Source organism: Myotis daubentonii, chromosome 2 (assembly GCF_963259705.1).
Source record: "Myotis daubentonii chromosome 2, mMyoDau2.1, whole genome shotgun sequence".
NCBI lineage: Eukaryota > Metazoa > Chordata > Mammalia > Chiroptera > Vespertilionidae > Myotis > Myotis daubentonii.
Genome location: NC_081841.1, coordinates 56,575,693 through 56,599,676, shown reverse-complemented (window position 1 = coordinate 56,599,676; position 23,984 = coordinate 56,575,693). Strand labels below are relative to the sequence as shown.

Below are 23,984 nucleotides of genomic sequence, written 5' to 3'. Positions count from 1 at the left end.
TATTACCTTGTACACAGAATGAATGTATTCCACAAAGCTTTCTTATACCACAATCCCTATGAAATCTAACACATGATATAGCTTAGAGAAAGTACCCTAAAATTAGTTGACAACTAACTAAACCAGTGATGGCAAACCTATGACACGCAAACTCATTTTTTGGGTTGATTTTTCTTTGTTAAATGGCATTTAAATACATAAAATATCAAAAATATAAGTCTTTGTTTTACTATGGTTGCAAATATCAAAAAATTTCTATATGTGACACAGCACCAGAGTTAAGTTAGGGTTTTTCAAAATGCTGACACGCCGAGCTCAAAAGGTTCGCCATCACTGAACTAAACTCAAGATCTAGTGCTAATTTCTTCTTCTCTCATCATTGATAAGAAATGCTATATCTTATCAAATCAATTTCCCAGAGCAGCTTACTCACCTTTTTGTCTTCTGTGACGCACATGATTCATGTTCACATGCTTCGTAACCCTGTGAGTATGCCCAGGATTCTGTCCACTGCCTGCCTGGTATCTAAACACTTCTTACTCTTCCATCAAAAAGCTTATTAGAAATATAAGTAAGAGTAGTCAAATAGGGAACTTGAAACTTTTAATTTACAAAAAATATCCACAAGTTTTAATAAAATAAATTTAATGTTCATCAGTAACAAATTACTTGAGATGCACCTTGCCAGTTTGTCAGGGAACAGCTGTTAAGAACTCTCCCAGCCCAGGTCTTTGCCCATTGTACATTGGGATGTGTCCTGCATAGGGAAGAGTGGATGTGATTGTCTTTGACTTCATCCTCGGAAGGTAGGAGGATATACTTTGTATATCTCTTAATTCATATCATAAATTACTACAAGGAATTGGTTAATTTACCTAAACCCTCTGGAGGCTCACCGTAACAAATTGTTCTAGCCCAGTATTTGATACAGTGTATACTCGACCTTGCATATCTGGTTACACTTTAAGCTTTAGATGCCTTCTAATGAATTTATCAGTGAAATGGTAAAACACAAAACATTCCCAAAGCCAGTGTTTAAATGCTATCTGGACGTGACTAAGAAAGTTTATTATGTGAAAAACCAGTCCTTTAAAAATACGTTTCAGAGGATTTTTTGCTGTTAAAAAGCATTCAGGCCGAAACCGGTTTGGCTCAGTGGATGGAGCGTCAGCCTGTGGACTGAAGGGTCCTAGGTTCGATTCCGGTCAAGGGCATGTACCTGGGTTTGCGGGCACATCCCCAGTGGGAGATGTGCAGGAGGCGGCTGATCGATGTTTCTCTCTCATCGATGTTTCTGGCTCTATCTCTCTCCCTTCCTCTGTAAAAAATCAATAAAATATATTTTTAAAAAAAAAGCATTCAGAACAGGAACAAGCCCTGGTTGGTGTAGTTCCCTTAGAGCATCATCCCATGCACCTAAAGGTTTCGGGTCGATTCCCAGTCAGGGCACATGCCTAGGTTGTGGGTTCAGTCCCTGGTTGGGCACATACGGGAGGCAACCAATCGATGTTTCTCTCTCTCTCTCTAAATCAATTTTAAAAAAATGTTTTTTTAAAGAAATAAAATGAGTAGGGACAAGATTCCTTTAAACATAGAACTGGGATGAATAGCAGGGAACTGGTACAGTTGACCCTTGAATAATGTGGGGGTCAGGGGCACCAGTCTCCACATAGTTGAATATCCACAAACAACTTTGGGCTCCCTGGAAACTTAGCTGGAGTTGTCCCTTGGTGTCCCTGGAAGACTGGTTCCCACTGATGCCAAAATATGCAGATGCTCAAATCCCTTATATAAAATGGCATTGGACAATGCATATACTTACTTGGTCCTCTGCATCCACGATTCCCAACTGCAGATCAGAATTACTGTTTTCGATCTGTGGATATGAAACCTGGGGACACAAAGGGCTGACTGTATAACTGAAAAAATCCATGTATAAGTGGACCTACTGCATATGTTGAATACTCTCATAACAAGGACATACACACACATTGTGATTTAAGGTTACAACTCTTAGGAAATAGATGTGCCTGGTTGGTGTGACTCTGTGGCTGAGCATCAACCCATGAACCAGGAGGTCACAGGTTTGATTCCCGGTCAGGGCACATGCCTGGGTTTCAGGCTCAGTCCCCAGTTGGGGTCTGGGGAGGTGCAAGAGGCAGCCGATCGATGATGTTCTCTCATCATTGATGTTTCTATCCCTCTCCCTCTCCCTTCTCTGAAGTTAATAAAATTATATTTTAAAAAGATGCTACACCCATTTCACAGATGAAGCTAAGTTCAAAGAGGTTGAGCTTGCTAGTCAGCAGGGAACCAAGACTTCAACCCTAGTGACCATCTTACCCCTAGGCCAGTGGTATTTCTGTTAAACATCACTCTCTGTAATGGACTCTCATAGTCCCCAGTGGCTGTGAAAAGTTGTACTTCTTTTATTTAAAAACTTCCTCCAATCTATAGTGAAAAAACACTATAGCCTCTTCAGCCATTTTCCCAAACTGATTATTCTGTGTAAGAAGCCCATTCTACCCCCATGGTCATTTTAGGTGCTAAATGTTTGTCTCCCCTACCTTTAACTTTTCTGGGAGGATCACCATTTAGCATATATTTCAAGTATGGGTATACAAAGGTTTTTACAGATAAGTAAGACTATAGGTCTTATTTTAAATATATATTTTATTTTAGAAAGGAAGGGAGAGAAAGAAACATTGATCAGTCACCTGTACCAAGGATCAAGCCCGAAACCCGTGCTTGTGGCCCGACGGGGAATTGAACTGGTGATCTCCTGGTGCATGGGATGATGCTCAGCCTACTGAGCCACACTGGCCAGGGCAGTAGTTCTTTACCTTTTACTTTTTAAAATACATTTTTATTGATTTCAGAAAGGAAGGGAGAGGGAGAGAGAGATAGAAACATCAATGATGAGAGATAATCATTGATCGGCTGCCTCCTGCACGCCCCCCAGTGGGGATCGAGCCCACAACCTGGGCATGTGCCCTTGGCCAGAATCGAACTTGGGACCTTTTAGTCCACAGGCTGATGCTCGATCCACTGAGCCAAACTGGCTAGGGCTAAAATATTTTTAAATATAGAAAAACATACTTATCTAAATTTTTATTTTCTCCTCTGTAGAGATATTAATATTTATATCCCTTAGAGTTGTGAGGATTGAGATAATACATGTATCTGTAAATAGTAACTATTCAATCAATTTTAGTTATTACCCCTTAAATACAGGAGTTTGTTTTACTGATGTAGAGTTTAAGTTTAGGCCAGTGATGGCAAACCTATGACACGCATGTCAGAGGTGACACACAAACTCATTTTTTTGGTTGATTTTTCTTTGTTAAATGGCATGTTTTTTGTTTTTGTTTTAAATCAGAAACCCTTTATAAGTTTTTTTTTTGTTTTTTTAAAATATATATTTTATTGATTTTTTACAGAGAGGAAGGGAGAGAGATAGTTAGAAACATCTGCCTGCCCTGACCGGTTTGGCCCAGTGGATAGAGCGTCGGCCTGCGGACTGAGGGGTGCCAGGTTCGATTCCCGTCAAGGGCATGTACCTTGGTTGCGGGCACATCCCCAGCGGAGGGTGTGCAGGAGGCAGCTGATCAATGTTTCTAACTCTCTATCCCTCTCCTTTCCTCTCTGTAAAAAATCAATAAAATATATTAAAAAAAAAGAAACATCGATGAGAGAGAAACATCGATCAGCTGCCTCTTGCACATCTCCTACTGGGGTTGTGCCCGCAACCTAAGCACATGCCCTTGACAGGAACCAAACCCGGGACCTTTCAGTCTGCAGGCCGACGCTCTATCCACTGAGCCAAACCGGTTTCGGCTGTTAAATGGCATTTAAATATATAAAATAAATATCAAAAATATAAATCTTTGTTTTACTATGGTTTCAAATATCAAAAAATTTCTATATGTGACACTGCACCAGAGTTAAGTTAGGGTTTTTCAAAATGCTGACACGCGGAGCTCAAAAGGTTCGCCATCACTGGTAGGCTGTGGTCTCTCACTTATTCTTGGCCACCAGAGGGCACTATTGCCTTTGTCTATTTTAAAGAAGTCCTCTCAAGGTCAGGATGACCTCAGTGCTCAGCCTTCTCTCTTGCCCACTTCAGTTCTCAGGCACTTATTTGTATCTGGGCCCTAGAACTCACTTGGTGGTTTTAGCCATACCAATCTTTTCCCCTTAACTTTCTTTTTGGTTTTTTTTTTTTTATTGATGGATTTTTTTTTTTTTTTAGAGAGAAACATTTGTTGTTCCAATTTTTTTTTTTAATATATTTTATTGATTTTTTACAGAGAGGAAGGGAGAGAGATAGAGAGTTAGAAACATCAGTGAGAGAGAAATATCGATTAGCTGCCTCCTGCACATCTCCCACTGGGGATGTGCCTGCAACCCAGGTACATGCCCTTGACCGGAATCGAACCTGGGACCTTTCGGTCTGCAGGCCGACGCTCTAGCCACTGAGCCAAACCGGTTTCGGCTGTTGTTCCAATTTTTTATGCATTCATTGGTTGCTTCTTGTATATGCCCTGACTGGGGATCGAACCCTCCACCTTGGTGTATTGAGATAACACTCTAACCAACTGAGCTACCTGGCCAGGGCCCCCTTAACTTTCTTCCCACCTCCCCAGGGCCTATCCACTTTCAGAAAAAGACTATAAGCCAGCCCCTGTGACATACTGTTTAGTTCACTTGCTCCCTGGGCTTTCCCATTGGCCTTCTAGCAGTAAATGTCAGGACTGAACAACTTCAAAACAAGTCCATATAGTCCTCATGACAGTAGAATCCAGGACACTGTCAAAAGGCTTAGAGCACTGTCCCCCACCCTCCCTCCAATCACTAGAGAGCCAAAATAGGTTACCCTTATGGCCACTCAATAATTATCCCTTGGGTAGCCTCACACTGAAAATGCCTCCTGTCGCTTGGGGCACTGGAGTTCAGTCCTCTGGTCTGCTGGCTAGTCTCTGTGGATAATTAACCAGAGAGAAGAAACAAGGTCAGACTATTCTAGGGTTAAGAGGAAATCCTCTGTGAGATGCTAAATTGGGATCAACTATTGATCAGTGGAGCTTTGAAGTTACCGACAGGTAGCAGAGGTTACTGCTCCGCTTATCTTTATTACGTTCTTTCCTAAGACCTACATGTGATCCCCAGTCCAGAGGAGCATTGGGTGGTAGGTGTGCAGCTGGGTATGAGGAAACTTGGTAAGAAAAAAGAATGGTTTTCTGTCTCTTTTCCCCAAGTCCACGCTGTAAACTAGGTTCTTTATAAACTCGTAAACTAGGTCTATGGAAACCTGGCTTAGATGGTACTGAGACCTCTGAAACTTGTTACTACTATGTGAGGAGATAAGAGGACTGTTCACTTGGGGCTTAGGTCTGTAGGTAAGATGCCCAGGCCCTTGGGTCACTTCCCTCTCTGCCCTTGGGTCAATGACAAGGAGGCTTTGGGAGGAGGGAAGGTCCCAGGTCGTGTCTGCCCAGAGGGGTTAGTCAAGCATGGTGTGGACGATCACTTTAGTGCCATGTTTCCTTTAATGGTCTCTGGGGAGCACAGGGTAAGTGTATAAAAGGTAGCCAAGTAGGAGATGGGGTACAGAGGTCCAGTGGGAGTGATAGGACAAAAAAGGGAGGGTGCCTCGAGCCTGATTTTGGATGCAGGTTTTGTCTGCATCTAATGGCCAGAAGTAGAGTGAGCCGGCTGTAGGGGGTTAGGTGCCTGGAGGAGCAGGGAGACTATGCCCAGGGCCCAGAGGCTCTGGCCTGTGCTGGAAGCCTCCATATTAAGGGAGCATTTGTAAGACTTGGATTTTCTGGCACTAAATAGAACTGACAGCCCCAAAGAGCACTGGATATTCAGGCTCCTGCCTTTGCTTTCCTTCTCCAGCTATTGGGGGGGAGGGGGGGGCTGGGGGGTTTGTTAGAAAGCTAACTCTGGCATTATGTCACCTCTATGGCCATTAAGTCATTGACCAAAGACATTCAAGAAAGCACGCCAAGGGGGTAGGAGTGGGTATAATCAGTTGCCATGATAATATATTAAGGGTTGGCTTCTGAGGACCTTCAAAGGTATAAGCCCTTGAGGCTTTTTCTCTAATATTCACCCAAGAACTAACCCCGAATGTGTTACAGGCAAGAAAAAAGCCTAAGAGGAAAGTTAACTGAGTTCTCAGGCACATTCTTAGCCACCTACAAGCTTCTCTCGCTCCCGCCCTGAATTAGCCTACCCGGCGGCCCAATCCTCCCCGCTACAGCCGCTGTCAACGGGGCAGGTCCCGCCCTCCTCCACACCCGACCAATGGCCGAGCCCGCGTCAAGTCCCTGACAGCGGCGAGAGCGGGTTCCGGGCAGTGGGCGGGGCCTCGCTAAGGACCCCGGGCTGGGCGCCGCCGCCGGTTCGTCTACCCTTTCCCTCGGCCGCCTCCTTTCAACCTTGTTCACCCGTCGGCGCGGCGTCTGGTACAGCGGCGGAGGCTCCGGTTCCTGCCGCAGCTCGCTCCCCTCCCTGCCTCCCCGTCAGATCCCAGAGTTCTCCCGCCAATGGCTCTACTCACTGCGGCCGCCCGGCTCATCGGAGCCAAGGTGAGCAACTGCAGGAGGGAGCGCACGGCCCAGGGTGGGGCTGAGGAGACTGCAGGCCCTCAAGTCCCGGGGTCTCCCTCCCCTACCCATACGCACCCCGGCGCGCCTTAAAGGGGCCCTGTACTTGGCTGGCCGCCAGCCGTGCTGGGCGCTCCTAGAGCCATGTGCTAGGCTGGCCTTCCGGCCCCTGGAGCAGAAGTGAGCGCTGCTCGCCCTCGGCATGCGGTCTACGGCGCTGGGAGAGGCCGGACCGTGCTGTCCATCCGCCTTTTTATGGCGGGAGGGGGTGCTGCGTGGTCCTGGCAGAAGGACTCGCCATAGAGAACATAGGTGTGTCCATCGGAGTTAGGGAAAGAGTCTCTTTGAAGGAGGGGGCGGGGGTGTGTAAGAGGAGTGGCAGGGTGAACAGATGTGCTCACTCTACCTGGGCCAGAGCTGAAGCTGTAGTTAATTTCCGCTTCTGTTTTGTAGGGAGGGTCTTAGTTCCTGACGGCCCGTTTCCATTTCCCCACCCCAGTTATTAAAGCCGTTGATGACCAGTTTCTGCTGGAGGAAGGGACGTCTTTGTCCTTGGGACTCTTCCGCTTACTGCATATCGCAGGGCTTGGGTCGGGTGGAGCGCTCTGTAACGCAGGCATGATTACCGCGTACGATTGGCGACGGCACCAGAAGGACTTTTCCTCCGGACAGCAGGCCATTAGTGAAAACACTGGGTAGGATATAGTATTCCCAAGGTCATATGTCCAGTCCTACTATCGGATCACCCAGGTTTTTTGCTGTTGCTCTTAAGTCTACTCTATCCAGGAGAGATCCCTCTTATTTCGAGGGGCCCTTTACTTGACTTTCGTTGCCTTTTGAATCATAGCAGTATTGTTGCAGGTGATGGTGCTTTCAACTTCAAATTGCCAGTACTTTTGTCTCTGGGTAACATGGCCCTTTAAACAGAGAAACTGTTGTGCGGAGGGAGTCCCAGCCCTCTAATCCAAGCAGGAACAGCCCCACAAGTGACCTTGACTCTTGTAAAGAACGTATACTTTCTCTCCTGCAGGCAGAGTAAAGCTGCCAACATCTGAAGTTAAGGAAGGTCTCAGGGTGGTTTTAGCTTGCCCCGTGTTATCTTGCATGGTTGGCAGGTGAGGTGAAGCCTGTATGTAGGATTTGCACTGGATGGCAGCTGGTTATTTGGGAGATACTTGTCTTATTTTGACTGTTGCTTCTCCTCCTGCCAGGGAACAGGGTAAGGAAGCCTCTTGGGACATGAAGCAAGTTCTAGATAGTGTTTTGGCAGAATAGGGAACACCATAATTAGTGGCAGAGCTGCTGCTAACCCAGACCAGATGGTCTAACCCTGCAGTGAATTTGAAAAAGGCTTTAGAGTTTACCTTTTGAAAATACTTTGTCTCTTAAGGCTCTGAGGAAGCTCAGAAGGCTTTTGGGATGACAGGACTACATAACTGTAATATCATTTTTATTTTGTTTACTTTCCTATTACAGATGGACTTGAGGATCCCAGAAACATGTAAATAAGAAGCCATTAGAAGGCTTTTGACCCTTAAAACTAGCAAAACCTAATGACTCAGGACTGAAAATTTCCTGGTATCTAAGCAGAAAGACCAGGATACCAAGAAGCCTTTCAGCATTGCTAGCACCTGCCTGAGCTTTCCAGATTACCCTGCAGCTTATTTGGTACTCAATTTTATTTTTGCTATGAAAGTAGGCTTTAGAAGGCAAAGATAGTCTTCTGACCTGGGAGAACTGACCCATACATACCACTTTGATTCTCAAGGTCAGATATAGTTTCACTTTTCTGAGAAGAGATATTTTTAAACTTTGCTAGGAGACACAAATGTTAGTCATTCTGTTGTTTAACCCTCCCACAATCATGTAATTTAATAAACACTTGAGTTGGAGAGGTAGACTAATTCAGAACCTTGATATTGGCTTCTTCTTTATCCAAATGAATTCATACTAAGTAATGGCTTTCGTATTCGCTGTTGGTGGCTTAGCTTTGTGATGTAAATACTGTCTTTTCTCAGGTGATCTGAGCTGGGAATTGGAGTAGGGCCATCAATACACTCTGGACTTTTTTTTTTTTTTTTTTTTTTAAGAGAGGAAGGGAGGGAGAGTGAGAAAGAGAAAATCCACTCGTTATTCCACTTACTTATGCATTCATTGGTTGCTGCTTGTATGCACCCTGACAGGGATCGAACCGCAACTTCGGTGTATCTGGACGACACTTTAACCAACTGAGCTACTCGGCCAGGGCCACTTCTGGACTCTTTAACGCCAAAGTAACTGAGCCAAACCTAGTTATTTACTTTACTCCAGACTAGGATATTTTATAACTTTGAGTAAATCAATCCAAGAGTGTTTCTAGGTTGTTTCAAGACCTTTTCAAGACACTTAAGTTAATACCAATAGTTCCTTTATTGCAGACCTATATCACTGCATAATCTCTCCTATATAAATCCTAGACTGAAATTAGATTCAACAAAACTGAAGTTGGTTTTGTCCTGTGAAATGTTACTTGGGCTTAAAGCCCAAAGCTTCTTAAAGCACGTGCTCAAATCTCTGCCTTCACTTTGATTATTAGCCTACCCAAAGTAATGGCAATTCTTGGATTCTTACTAAATGGACCAGAGATGAAAGATGGAGAGTAAAAGCTCATCATATGCTAGTGGTGGCATGATTGCATCTGTTCTGCATAGTGGCCTTTAGATTGATAACAGGTAAATGCCTGGATGTGGGGAACAAGGTGAAGTAGGTAATCAGAGGAGGAAAGGCTGGCATTCCTAGTTCTTAGAATCCAAGTGGGCAAAGGCAGGAAACCAGACTTGGTGGATTTTTCTAAAAACACACACTAATTCCTTCTGCCCTGTTTCAGTGCTTTATGTGATAGAGTTAAGTAGGATGTGACATTTAAATTCAGAGTGAGGCAATTTTATCAATAGGTCTTTCTTAGGATCTGACTTGGACTGTCTTTTTCAGTTCTTCCTTCAACTGCCCAAATTCCTTAGATTCCTGTTTTTCTTTTTTAATATATTTTTATTGATTTCAGAAAGGAAGGGAGAGGAAGAGAGAGATAGAAACATCAATGATGAGAGAGAATCATTGATTGGCTGCCTCCTGCATGCCCCCTACTGGGTGTTGAGCCCGCAACCCAGGCATGTGCCCTTAACTGGAATCGAACCTGGGACCCTTCAGTCCGCAGGCCGACACTCTACCCACTGAGCCAAACCAGCTAGGGCAGATTCCTATATTTCTTTTAACATGAGATTATTTATAAAGGTCTGTAAGTTCACAGTAGACATCATCACCTGGAATGTGGGATGCTTGTTCAGATTACACATTCATGAATCCTACCTTTAGATTCTGATTCAGCAAACATGGATTGGAATCTGGAGACTCATATTTTTTCAAGTACCTTAGTTGACTGAGGGTGCTCAGTGGTCCTTTTCTCTTGGGCCACATGCAGACATTTTTTGCAACTTTTTTTGGTTAATCCTCACCTGAGGATATTTTCCATTGATTTTTAGGGAGATGGAAGAGAGAGGGAAAGACAGAGAGAAACATCCATGTAAGAGAAATACACTAATTGGTTGCCTCCTGCATGAGCCCTGACCAGGATCTGGGCTGGGGAGGAAGGAGCCTGCAACCAAGGTACGTGCCCTTGACCAGAATCGAACCCGGGACCCTTTGGTCCAAAGGCTGATGCTCTATCCACTGAGCCAAACTGGGTAGGGCTCTTTTTTGCAACTTTACTGAATGTTCATAATGAAACTTAGTGAATATTTGGATTTTTTTTTTTTTAATTAATGGTTATTTTAAAAATTGACTTCAAAAATGACTTTAACCATTTTGGGCTATTAGCTCTAGGTTTGTCTTCCTAGGTCTTTTTTTTTTTTTTTTCCAAATACCTTAGGGCAGCAGTTCTCAACCTTTGGGTTGAGATCCCTTTGGGGGTTGAATGACCCTTTCACAGGGGTCGCCTAAGACCATCGGAAAACACGTATTGAATATATAATTACATATTGTTTTTGTGATTAATCACTATGCTTTAATTATGTTAATCTGTAACAGTGAAAATACATCCTGCATGTCAGATATTTACATTATGATTCATAACAGTAGCAAAATTACAGTTATGAAGTAGCAACGAAAATAATTTTATGGTTGGGGGTCACCACAACATGAGGAACTGTATTAAAGGGTCGCGGCATTAGGAAGGTTGAGAACCACTGCCTTAGGGAAAGTTTCTTGTAAATCCCTCTAGCAAAGCATTAGAAGCTAAAACTTGTAAGAACTTCTAGTAGAAGTAAAGGAACAGTTTCTAGTTTCTGAGAGAGGAGTAGTTGGCAGATCCTATACACTTTATTCACTAATATACACTTAGTGTTACATATAATAAGTAGGGGTTCAGCAAATATTTGTTAAAGAACAGTAAGGATTTCTACTGAAAGTAGAATTAGAACTCTGTATTCTTTTCTGAAGCTGAATTGCTGATTTTTGCTGTCTTCCTTGCCAAATGGTCGGCAAACTTTTAGGGGAGAATCTATTAGAAAATGACAGGTAGGGTGAATACGGAAATTGTGAGTATGAAGGGAGTCAAAGTATGAAATCTGATTACTCTGCCTAGGCTGTTAAGTGGCCTATTACGTGCAGGCAGACTTCTAATATCACCATTGTGAAACACAGATGTTAAATGGCTTAGTTCTCTGACCTGGTTCTGGGGAGAGAGGAGCCTTTGTCCTGTGTGTGTTCTTTTTTCCTTAATGCAGGTTGTTCCTTCTGCATTGGAAGCCTTTGTAGCACAAGATTTTTCCTAGCAGTTATTAATGCATTATGTTTGCTTCATCAACTTAGTTCTGCTAGCTTGATGAGCTCTGATCTTTTGTTGATGAAGGACAGGGCTCTATTAAATTCAGAGCATCTTTCTCAAGCTTTTAATGGAGTTCCTGAATATTTGTCAGGACAAGTGCTGATGTGTGTCTGGAATGGAGGATCAAAGAAAATTTTGCTTTTCCCTTGTAGAGTAAGGATCCTAGGTGTGGACTAGTAATAATAGGTCAAGATAAGTAAGAGGGAAATGACCATATTATTGAGTAGGTGCTTATCCAAATATGATTTTACGTTTGCCAGAATTTGGGGGAGAAGAGAGTAGTTTTAGTTGATTTTTTAAAGGATTTATTTATCATTTTAGAGTCAGAGGAAGGGGAGAGAGAGAGAGAGATTGCCTCCTGCATGCACCCTAAGTGGGGTTTGAACGTGCAAGCTGGGTATGTGCCTTGAGTGGGAATCGAACCTGTGACCCCAGTGCACAGGATGATTCTCCAGCCAACTGAGCCACACCAGCCAGGGCTTAATTGATTTTTTTTTTTTTTTTTTTTTTTTTTTAAAATATATTTTATTGATTTTTTACATAGAGGAAGGGAGAGAGATAGAGAGCCAGAAACATTGATGAGAGAGAAACATCAATCAGCTGCTTCCCGCACATCTCCTACTGGGGATATGCCCGCAACCCAGGCACATGCCCTTGACCGGAATCGAACCTGGGACCCTTCAGTCCGCAGGCCGACGCTCTATCCACTGAGCCAAACCGGTTTCGGCCTTAATTGATTTTTGATAAGCGATTTGGCCAATATCCTATTCCAGAAATACCCGAAGTATTAACCAGCAAGTCTTTGGCAGAATTTTCTGCATATACTATTAGTACTTTTCCTCCCTTGGCCCTTTAAGGTAGAGGGTCTTTTCGTTATATTTTTTCATCCTAGCACATTCGAGCTACAGCCCACTTCTATCAATAATGGCAAACTCACTAGCAGAATTCTTGCAAGGTGGCAGCAGGTTTGAAAAAGCCTCTTAGTAATTGTGACACCCCCATCCTGTAGAGAATCCTGGCTGTTGGACATTGTGAGTCAGGTCCTTATCTTTGGAAGGAGCTCTCTCCATCTTCCCATGAAGGAGCTGACCTATTGAGTGAGGTGACTCCCTGATTAACCTGACAGCTGCTGTTCCAGTAGGGTGACTCTACACGTGGCATGCAATCAGAAACCAAAAGCCCAGTTGCCACACCTCCAAAATTGGGGGAGGAGCTGGGAGGTGAAAATCTGAGATGACTCAGAGGTTTGTAATCTCCTTGTCCCATCAGTGAGTATAGCCTGAATGTACTGTACAAAGCTATTCAGGAGCTTTCTTTGGCAGCCAGGAGGTAGATTAAATGAGGTGTATAGCCTTGGGTGTGACACTCCTCCATCATTTTAGAATCATTTGCTCTGCTGATGGAGATTACTGTTAGTTAAATTTGTTTCCTCTCTCTGACTCCTGCCCTTTTTAAGGAGGACCTTTCTGTTCCCAGCTAAAGGGAATTATCCATTTTACCCCTTCCATAGGCATGACTGCCTGTTTCCTGGGATCCAGCTACAGGGAAGAGTTGTGATACTTGAGGTATTAGGTAATAGGCCAACACAGTTCTAAGAAACAAATACTTACTGAACTCAGTTATGCAGAAAGCACTGCTCTAGATGCAAATTATTTTATACTAGAGGCCCGGTGTGTGAAATTCATGCATGGATGGGGTCCCTAGTCCTGGTCAGCAATCAGGGCTGGGCTGGAGAGGAGGCGACGGTCGCCGGGCCAGGCACGGAATGGACGCCAGAAGTTGATGCTGCCATCATCGGCGCCCCACCACCTTGCGGTTCCCCGCCTCCCCCCTCCTCCTTCCCTGGCCACCACGGCGGGCGGGTGGCAGGCCAAGTTGGGCCTGCCAGCCAGGGGGAAAAACAGGGCATGGGAGGTTGGCTGCCAGCCCCAAGGAGGGAGCTGGTCCTCGGTCCTCCTGGGAAAGGGGCTACATCTGCCGCCACCCACCCTGGTTCCCCATCCCAGCCCGAGGGCCGTGGGGAGGGGCTGTGGGAGATTGGTTGGCTGTGAAAGTGCACTGACCACCAAGGGGCAGCTCCTGCATTGAGCGTCTGCCCTTGATGGTCAGTGTGCGTCATAGCAACTGGTTGTTCCGATCACTTAGATATATATATATATATGTATATGTATGTATATGTATATGTATATATATATATATATATATATATATATATATATATATATATACACACACACACACACACACACACACACAGACTAGGGGCCCAGTGCACAAATACATGCATCTTGAAAGGAACTGTGGGCTGTGAGGCTGCAGTGGGCACAGGGGTGCGTCTCAGCCCATCCTCCCGGCCCCTCCTGCCATGGCCCCTAGTCCCCTGTCTGCTGGCTGCCACCGCTCCCATGCACTGACGGTGCCAGTGCCAGCAGCAGGGGCAATTGGGGCCAGCAGCAGGTGCAAGTGCCAGGCGGGACAGTGGTACGAGGGAACAAAGAATTTTCAGTAAGCACCAGAGGTTCGCCCTGAGGACAATGACCAGTGTCCCGCCTTGGTCTGGTGCCCCCGCTCACCTGCTCTACCATCCCACTGCGGCCATGTTCCACGCTCTGCTGCCAACACCCCCTGCTGGTCAGCGTACAACATAGCAGCTGGTTGTTCAGTTGTTCTGCTGTTCGGTCTATTTGCATATTAGGGATATATATATATATATATATATATATATATATATATACACACACACACACACACACACACACACACACACATACATACATATATATATATATATTAGAGGCCCGGTGCATGAAATTTGTGCACTTGGTGGGGGGGTCCCCTCAGCCTGGCCTGCACCCTTTCGCAATCTGGGAGCCCTTGGGGAATGTCTGACTGCCAGCTTAGGCCCACTCCCTGCAGCTGGACATCCTTAGCGCTGCTGCGGCAGCCGGAGGGGCTCCCACCACCGCTGCTGCGCTCACCTACTGTGAGCCCAGCTTCTGGCTGAGCAGCGCTCCCCCTGTGGAAGCGCACTGACCACCACGGGGCAGCTCCTGTGTTGAGTGGGATCGGGCCAAAACTGGCTCTCGGACATCCCCCAAGGGGTCCTGGATTGCAAGAGGGTGCAGGCCAGGCCGAGGGACCCCATTGGTGTACAATCGGGGCTGGGGAGGGACATGGGAGTTTGGCCAGCCAGGGAGGGGTCACAGGAGGGCTCCAGGATGTGTGTGGCCCATTTTGCTTAGTCCCGATCAGCCAGATCCCAGCAGCAAGCTAACCTACCAGTTAGAGCATCTGACCCCTGGTGGTCAGTGCACGTCATAGCGACTGGTCAACTGGTTTACTGCCCCTGGTGGTCAGTGCATGTCATAGCAAGCAGTTGAGCGGCCTTAGCATATTACGCTTTGATTGGTTGAACGGACGACTGGACACTTAGCATATTAGGCTTTTATTATATAGGAATAGTCTACTTGTCTACCCTGAAATTGGCTTTATTATTACAAACTTGGAGATGCAAAAACTAGTGTAGAGTTTCAGAATAGGCCTCACTAAAATGTGGCACTTTGGCATGTAAATTATTTTGAACTGAAGCCAATCAAGACTCTATAGGCTCACAAGAAATTTACTTCTCTCTTAAATAATTTCAATTAGGGGCCTTGCCCATAATGAAAGTTATCACCAGAAATGACTTTTTATGACCTATCTAATTACTGAACATATTTTTTGTTGTTGTTAATCCTCACAAAGGATATTTCTTCTGTTGATTTTTAGAGAGAGTGAAGGGAGGGGGAGGAAGAGAAGGGTAGAGAGAGAGAGAGAGAAACATCAGTGTGAAAGGGACACATCAATTGGTTGCCTCCTACATGTGCCCCAATCTGGGGCTGTGGATCGAACCTGTAACCCAGGTACATGCCCTTGACCAGGAACTGAACCCAAAAACTTTTAAAAAATATATATTTTATTGATTTTTTTTTCAGAGAGGAAGGGAGAGGGATAGAATTAGAAACATCGATGAGAGAGAAACATCGATCAGCTGCCTCCTACACACCCCCTACTGGGGATGTGCCCGCAACCAAGGTACATGCCCTTGACCGGAATCGAACCTGAGACCCTTCAGTCTGCAGGCTGACGCTCTATCCACTGAGCCAAACCGGTAAGGCCTAAACCCAAGACCTGTACATCCATGGGCCAACACTCTGACTACTGAGCCACACTGGCCAGGGCAAACATCTCTTATCAGCCTTCTCCCCTCTGAATGCCTAAGATGATCCTTAGCCCAAAATGTCAAATATACCTCATTTTCCCTTTTTGTCTTTGAACCTCCTGTGTATGTGGGGTCTCTGACTAATGTATGTGAGGTTCCCATGTGTATGTATTACATTTAGTTTTTTCTTGTTAATCTGTCTCCCATAGATTTAATTACTAGACAAGCCAAAAGAACCTGGGAAGTTAGGAGAAAGTTTCTTCCTCCCCCACAGAAGTTAGGTCACATAGCCAAGGTAACACAGCAGGATAGTGGCAGGATCTGGATTTAGGACTTGATCCTTGATAACTCCAAATTCCGGGCTCTTTACATTCGATCCTTCTGCTCCCTTGCTTAACACTTTGGACCATGTCTCAATCTTTATTGTTCATGTGAGTCACCTAATGAGCTTGTTAAAGGGCAGACGTGGATTCCATAGGTCTGAGGTGAGGCCCAAGATTCTGAATTTCTAAGAATTTCCACGTAATACTGATGCCATTCGCTAGGCAGTCATATTTTAAATAGCAAGGCACCTTTACACCTGTATTAGACTTTGAGCTAAGTAGCTTCAGTGTTATCCTAAATATGGAGAAGTTATTTGGCTTTGGGTGTCTCAGTTATTTAGTAATGGAGCTGAGGCTAGAACCCAGATTTCTGTTTCTAATTCCACATCATGTTCTCTGACTTCTACATCATAGGTAAAGTTGTCCTCACTTAAATTTTTCCTGTTCTAGCCTTTTGAGTGGTCATACCAATGAATTGCTGACTTTAAAATGTTTCTGATTTCTTTAGTTTATCTAAGTTGCAGGGTTAGCTAAAAATATGACTAAACCTTACACTGAAGGGTGTGATAAAGTGGCCATACTATTTCATTTTATATATTTACTAGAGACCCGGTGCACGAAATTTGTGCACGGGGCGGTCCCCTCAGCCCAGCCTGCACCCTCTCCAATCCGGGACCGCTTGCTCCTAACTGCTCACCTGCCTGCCTGCCTGATCGCCCCTAACTGCCCCCCGCTAGCAGCCTGATTACCCCTAACCACCTCTGCCTGCCAACCTGATCACCCCTAAATGCAATCCCTGCCGGCCTGGTCGCCCCCAACTGCCTGACCCCCCGCCAGCCTGGTTGCCCCTAACTGCCCCCCACCCCCGTCAGCCTGGTTGCCCCTTACAGCCCCCACTCGCCAGCCTGGTCACCCCACGCAGCCTGCTGTTCAGTCATTTGGTTGTCCCTCAACTAATCCCCTGTCCACCTTGTCACCCCACGCAGCCTGCTGTTTTGTCCGGTTGTTACTGTTATTGTGAGGGTGTCCCAGACAATTTGCATATTCCTCTATTATTCGTGTAGATTAGAGGCCTGGTGCACGAAATTCGTGCACTGGGGGTGGGGGTGGGAGCGTCCCTCAGCCAAGCCTGCACCCTCTCACAGCCTGGGAGCCCTCAGGGGATATCCAACTGCCATGGAGGTGGGAGAGGCTCCCGCCACCTCCGCTGCGCTCGCTAGCCATGAACCGGCTTCTGGCTGAGTGGCGCTCCCCATGTGGGAGCACACTGACCACCAGGGGGCAGCTCCTGCATTGAGCGTCTGCCCCCTGGTAGTCAGTGCGTGTCATAGCGACCAGTCATTCTGCCGTTCAATTGATTTGCATATTAGCCTTTTATTATATAGGACTAGAGGCCTGGTGCACAACTTCATGCACAGGCAGTTGACTGGCCGGCCCCACCCCCGATCAGGTTGTTGGGGGCCAATTGGGGCCCGGATCAGTCTGGTTGGCTGCCACAGTGCGCGCCATAACCACCAGTTGTTCTGGTCGTTCCGTTCACTGGGCTTTTATATATATATATACTAGAGGCCCGGTGCACAAAAATTTGTGCACTCGGGGGCAAGGGGGGATCCCTCAGCCCGGCCTGTGCCCTCTAACAGTCTGGGACCCCTTGGGAGATAACGACCTGCTGGCTTAGGCCTGCTCCCGGGTGGCAGAGGGCAGGCCCAATCCCTAGGTGCAGCCCCTGGTCGGGCTCAGAGCAGGGCCGATTGGGGGGTTGGGGCACCACCCCCTGTCACACTCAAGGCAGGGTTGATGGGGAGGTTGCGGCGTGACCCCCTGTCATGCACAGAGCTGGGCCAATCTGGGGATTAGGGCACTGCCCTCTGTCACACACAGAGCAGGGCCCATCAGGGGGGTTGGGGCTCCGTACCCTGTCACGCACAGAGCAGGGCCCATTAGGGGATTGAGGAGCTCCCCCGTCACTCACAGAGTAGGTCCGATAGGGGAGTTGGGGCGCCGCCCTCTATCACCCACAGAGCAGGGCCAATCAGGGGATTGGGGCACCGCCACTGTCACACTCAGGGCAGGGCCAATGGAGAGGTTATGGCTCTACCCCGTCACAGAGCAGGGCCCGGGGGAGGGGGGGTTGGGGTGCCGCACCCTGTCACACACAGAGCAGGGCCGATCAGGGGGTTTGGGCGCTGCCCCCTGTCATGCTGATCCCGGTGCCGGGAGGCCTCTCGGCTCCGCTGATCCCGGTGCTGGGAGGCATATTACCCTTTTACTATATAGAATAGAGGCCTGGTGCACGGGTGGGGGCCAGCTCGTTTGCCCTGCGGGTGTCCTGGATCAGGGTGGGGGTCCCCACTGGGGTGCCTGGCCAGCCTGGGTGAGGGGATGATGGCTGTTTGCAGCTGGTCACACACCCTTCAGGGTAGGGGTCCCCACTGGGGTGCCTGGCCAGTCTGGGTGAGGGGCTGAGGGCTGTTTTCAGGCTGGGGGTGACTGAAGCTCCCAAATACTCCTTTTTTCCTTTTTTTTTTTTATTCTGGGCCAGCTTTAGCTTGAGGCTTGGCTCCAGCTCTTAGGCCTCTGCTCCTGAAAGTAGGTTTCTGGCCTTTGCATTCAATGTTGCGAATCTGCTGGCTGAAGTCCGATGGTATTTGTTACAATGTTTGAAACTGCCCACTCAGAGGCCTGCAGCGGCAGGCGGGGAACGTTGGTTTCCTCCGTCACTGAGGCAAGCAAGCCTCATGTTAGTTTCAAGCTGCCTGGCTGCCAGCCGCCATCTTGGCTGACAGTTAATTTGCATATCTCGCTGATTAGCCAATGGGAAGGGTAGCGGTTGTACGCCAATTACCATGTTTCTCTTTTATTAGTGTAGATAGACTAGAGGCCCAGTGTGCGAAATTGTGTGAGACCCACTGCACTGCCACGTGACCCCTGACCCACCACATCGCTGCGAGACCTATCAATGCACCTCCTGGTGACCGTTGGTTTGGTTGTTACGGCATCATGGCCACTGGCTTTTTATAATATAGACTAGAGGCCTGGTGCATGAAATTCATGCACGGGGGGGGGGGTCCCTCAGCCTGGCCTGCACCCTCTCCGATCCAGGACCCCTTGGGGGATGTCCAACTGCCTCGCAATCCGGGACCGCTAGCTCCTAACCGCTCACCTGCCTGCCTGCCTGATCACCTCTAACTGCTCCCCTACTGGCCTGAAAGCCCCTAACTGCCTCTGCCTCACCCTGCACCCGGGCCCCAGGATTCCCTCCGCTAGTCGGTCGAAGGCACCCAGGACCTGGGCTTCCCTCCCTCTGGCCAGCTGCAGGCACCCAGGACCCGGGCCAGCTTCACCTGGGCCGGCCACAGCTTCAGGGGACCGTGGGTGGGCAGCTTGTCCCTCTCCTGGGCCACAGCCCCAGCCGCTGGTGCCCAGGAACGCGGGGCAGGCGACTTGTCCCTCTCCCAGGCCGCAGCCTGGCTGGTCCCCATTCCTCTCTCACCAGTGTTGAGTGTCTGAGCCGTTATAGCATGAAGGCGTGAGGGTATGATGACCATTTGCATGTCAGCTCTTTATTATGTAGGATTGTATAACAAATACTACGCACTTGCTATGTGCCAGACATGGTTTTAAGTGCTTTGTAAAAACAGGGTAGGGCTATATAGTCTTATAGTTGTGAATACACAAAACAATTTATTCTTGTATTATAATTTATTAATTATTGTATTTTCTGTACAAATGACTGTAAACCTACTTTTGTCCCACCCTGTATTGAATTAATCCTCAGAGCAATCCTTTGAGGTAGGTACAGTTATTGTTCCCATTTTACATCTAAGGACACTGAGGTACAGAAAGGTTAAATGACTTGACTAGGGTTACACAGCCACGAAGTGGCAGAGAAGCGTAGAATGAGAAGAGACCAGCTTTATTCTATAGTTATGTAACCAAGCTCTCCACAAATTAGCATTGTTTTGCAAATTGGAGATCTGGCTAAGAAGAAGTGTTGCTGATGGAGATTAGGGACAGTTGAGATCAGTTCTTTAAGTTACTTCTGAGGCTCCTCATTAAATGACAAAGATGCTCTCTACAAAGGAAAGTAAGACTTTGCTATTGGTGGAAGTAGGGTGATAGTTTAGTTCCAAGTTCCTTCCTCTTACCTAATCATTTGCTTAAAGTAGCGTTCATCTAAACAGATCTGAGAAATGACTAAGCAGCAATCATGACCCTCTGATTCCCTAATGATGTTGCATTCTTATAGCCTTGTTAAGTGACCTTCCACCCTTTTCTTTCTGATTTCCTCTTTCATTTTTGTATTACCTTGTTTTAATCTTAAGTGAATTAAAAGGAGAGGGCCACTCGTTGATTCTAGCAGTTCTCTCTCACAATGGGGGATAGACTGTTTTTGTTTTATGTTCTTATTGGTAGAAGAAAGACCTCCAACCTGAGGGTATTTCCATTTTCATCTTAAGATGTGGGCCCCCATTCTATATGTTGAGCTCATATATATATTTTCCCCCTAAGATTTAACCTTAGGCTGTTCTTTTTTTTTTTTTTTTTTTTTTTTTTTTTAAATATATTCTATTGATTTTTCACAGAGAGGAAGGGAGAGAGACAGAGAGAGCCAGAAACATCGACGAGAGAGAAACATCGATCAGCTGCCTCTTGCACATCCCCCACCGGGGATGTGCCCGCAACCCAGGTACATGCCCTTGACCGGAATCGAACCCGGGACCTCCCAGTCCGCAGGCCGACGCTCTATCCACTGAGCCAAACCAGCTTCGGCATTAGGCTGTTCTTTTTATAATCCTCTTGCCAATGAAGCAGCCAGCCATTATGGAAATTTAAAGATGGTTTAGAAGTGGAAAAATTGTCCATTATGGAGGTATTTTAACTTCTTTCTTCTCTCAGATGATATGTTGTCCCACCCACCTGCCCCCTCCCCCTATAGCCTCTTTAAAAACTCAATCAACCACTGCAACAACCAATGACCCAGAATTACAAGGTGTACCGGTTAATAATAGCAGATTTTGTAATCAAAGAAAACACGATAATTTCAAGAGAAACATCAAAAGTGCTTTATTTGAAGTAATGCCCATCGCTAGCTACACATTTCCCCATCTTTCAGGTAATTTGTGGATACCGTCCCAATATAACTTTCCTTGTTTTGAAGCAAACCATTCAGAGACCCAGTTTTCCACTTCTTCGTATGTTTTGAAGTGCTGCTCAAAGTGCGTGTGCCATGGATCGGAACAAGTGGTAATCTAAAGGAGCAAGGTCTGGTGAATACAGCGGGCAGGTTAATACTTCCCAGGCAAGATCTTTTAACGTGTCTTTAACTGGTTTTGAAGTGTGTGATGATGACATATGTATCATCATGAAGCAAAATTACTTTGCCGTGTCTTCTGGAACATTCTGGTCGTTTCACGATCAAAGTTTGGTTCAAATTGATTATTATCGGTAGTGATCAGTATTAATGGTTTTACCTGATTTTAGAAGCTCATAATACACTGCACCTTCCTGATCCCACCAAACGCAGAGCATTGTCTTCTTTCCGAAGTGATTTGGTCTTGCAGTCGATGTTGATGGTTGACCTGGATCAACCCCTCATTTTGTGCATTTGGGATTCTCAAAATAAAGCCACTTTTTTTTTTTAATATATTTTATTGATTTTTTACAGAGAGGAAGGGAGAGGGATAGAGAGTTAGAAACATCGATGAGAGAGAAACATCGATCAGCTGCCTCCTGCACACTCCCCACCAGGGATGTGCCCTCAACCAAGGTACATGCCCTTGACCGGAATCGAACCTGGGACCCTTGAGTCCACAGGCTGACACTCTATCCACTGAGCCAAACTGGTTAGGGCAAAGCCACTTTTTATCGCCAGTCACAATTCAATGCAAAAAAGACTTTCTTTCATGCCGTTGAAGCAATATTTTACTCTGATGACTTTTCAGTTTTCCATTGGTCTTTCATTCAGTTGATGTGGCACCCATTTTCCATCCTTTAAAATCTTTCCCATTGCTTGTAAACGATCGGAAATTGTTTGCTGAGCAACGTTTACTCTTTCTACAAGTTGTTTTTGAGTTTTGACACACATCTTCATCCAATAATGCTTTAATTGTTGGTCTTCACACTTTTTTGGTTGACCTTGACGTCTTGGTCTTGCACAGCGAAATCACTTTTAAAGCGTTTAAACCAGCATTCACAAGTATCTTGAGATGGAGTATGTTCACCATAACCTTCCCAAAGTATTCAGCAGCACTTTTCTTCAAAATAAAGTAATGAATTAAAACTCCCCGCAAATGCTTTTTATTGGGGGGGGGGGGGGCACGAAATTTGACATTTTTAAGCGTAAAAACATCTATGATGTTAATACCTTCAGAAAATTTGACATATGAAGTTTTGAAATTTGCTATCAATACAACAAAATAGCATACATATCAAATCGCATATATATCAATATCTGTGCAACTCCATTTATTGAAAAAAATCTGCATTATTAACCGGTACATCTAGTAAAAGGTCTGCTGCAGTACTGATACAGTTGCTGGGAGATGGGGCCTCTATAATAGGGGATCTGTGGAACCATTGAGCATGGAATAGCTTGAACATGGCTATTAGCTCCGTAGAACAATAGTTTGACTTATTCACATGTTTTTTCTTGTCCCTTTTTTGGAGACTAATAAGAATAGGAAAAGTTATCTCTGTAGTGTTGGGTCCAGCTCCCAGTTGTCCCTCGTAGGGTGAAGAGGCTAAAGGGCTCTTTGTGCTGTTTACTTCTTGCCCAAATGGTCCTCAGTGAACTACACGAGACTCTTTAAGAAGTTAAGGAAAGGCCGAAACCGGTTTGGCTCAGTGGATAGAGCGTCGGCCTGCGGACTGAAAGGTCCCAGGTTCGATTCCGGTCAAGGGCATGTACCTGGGTTGCGGGCACATCCCCAGTAGGAGATGTGCAGGAGGCAGCTGATCGATGTTTCTCTCTCATCGATGTTTCTAACTCTCTATCTCTCTCCCTTCCTCTCTGTAAAAAATCAATAAAATATATTAAAAAAAAAAAAAGTTTAAGGAAAGGAGTATGACAGACACTCTGATTAACAAGTTGAGGTGTTCTGCCTTTGCTTTAGGGATAGTTTGCCTGTGTTCTCTGGATGTAGCTTTAGAGATATATATATAGATAGATATATAGATATAGATATAGATATAGATATAGATATATAGATAGATATAGATAGATAGATATATCTTTATTGTTGAAAGTATTATAGATGTCCCCCCTTTCCCCCTCTCATTGACCCCCTGCACTCTGTTCCCACCACCTTTTCAGGCTTTCACCTTAGATTTATTCTTTTTTATTTATTTTATTTTGTTAATCCTCACCCGAGGATATTTTTCCATTGATTTTTTTAGAGAGAGTGGAAGGGAGAGGGAGGGACAAAGAAACATTGATGTGAGAGAGACATATCAATTGGTTGTCTCCTGCATGCACCCCAACCAGGGCTGGGGAACCTGCAACCAAAGTATGTGCCCTTGACTGGAATCGAACCCAGGACCCTTCAGTCCAAGGGCCAATGCTCTATCCACTGAGCAAACCAGCTAAGGTGGATTGATTCTTTTAAAACTAACCTTTTCCTGAAAGGTCACTTCTCTTTTCAATCCTTGGTACTGCCACAACAGAAAGAGGGACACTAAAATCTAAAAAAAGCCTCAAGCCCTACTGAACTCTCAACCTAGGCATGTAGCTTTTTGGAATTTATACAGTATCACTGGTTCAAATGATTTTCAGAGCAACTAGACAGTAAGACAATATTTACTAGAAAAGGTGCTTCTGGCCTTTTGGCAAGGGGGAGGGAGGTGTGGACTTGCTCCAGGTTTAGTTTGTATGTGTGTGATCCTTTTAGTTTGCAAAGTGCTTTCACATTCATTTTATCACAAAATAACCCTGTTGAGTTGTGTAGTCAGTAATAACACCACATTACAGATGGGGTAACTGGGGT

The 23,984-nt window shown here is 45.8% G+C and overlaps 1 protein-coding gene across 2 annotated transcripts in view; it reads left to right on the top strand.

The window, feature by feature from the left end:
* The first annotated feature begins 6,382 nt into the window (after positions 1 to 6,382).
* Positions 6,383 to 23,984, top strand: part of CS (citrate synthase) — a 38,418-nt gene continuing 20,816 nt past the window's right edge. For both annotated transcript variants that reach the window (XR_009451232.1, XM_059683256.1), the window contains exon 1: positions 6,383 to 6,596. Coding sequence is in view for 1 of the 2 variants with exons in the window: in XM_059683256.1 (XP_059539239.1) it covers positions 6,555 to 6,596 (42 nt within the window). In the remaining variant the exon portion in view is untranslated. The remainder of the gene's footprint in view (positions 6,597 to 23,984) is intronic.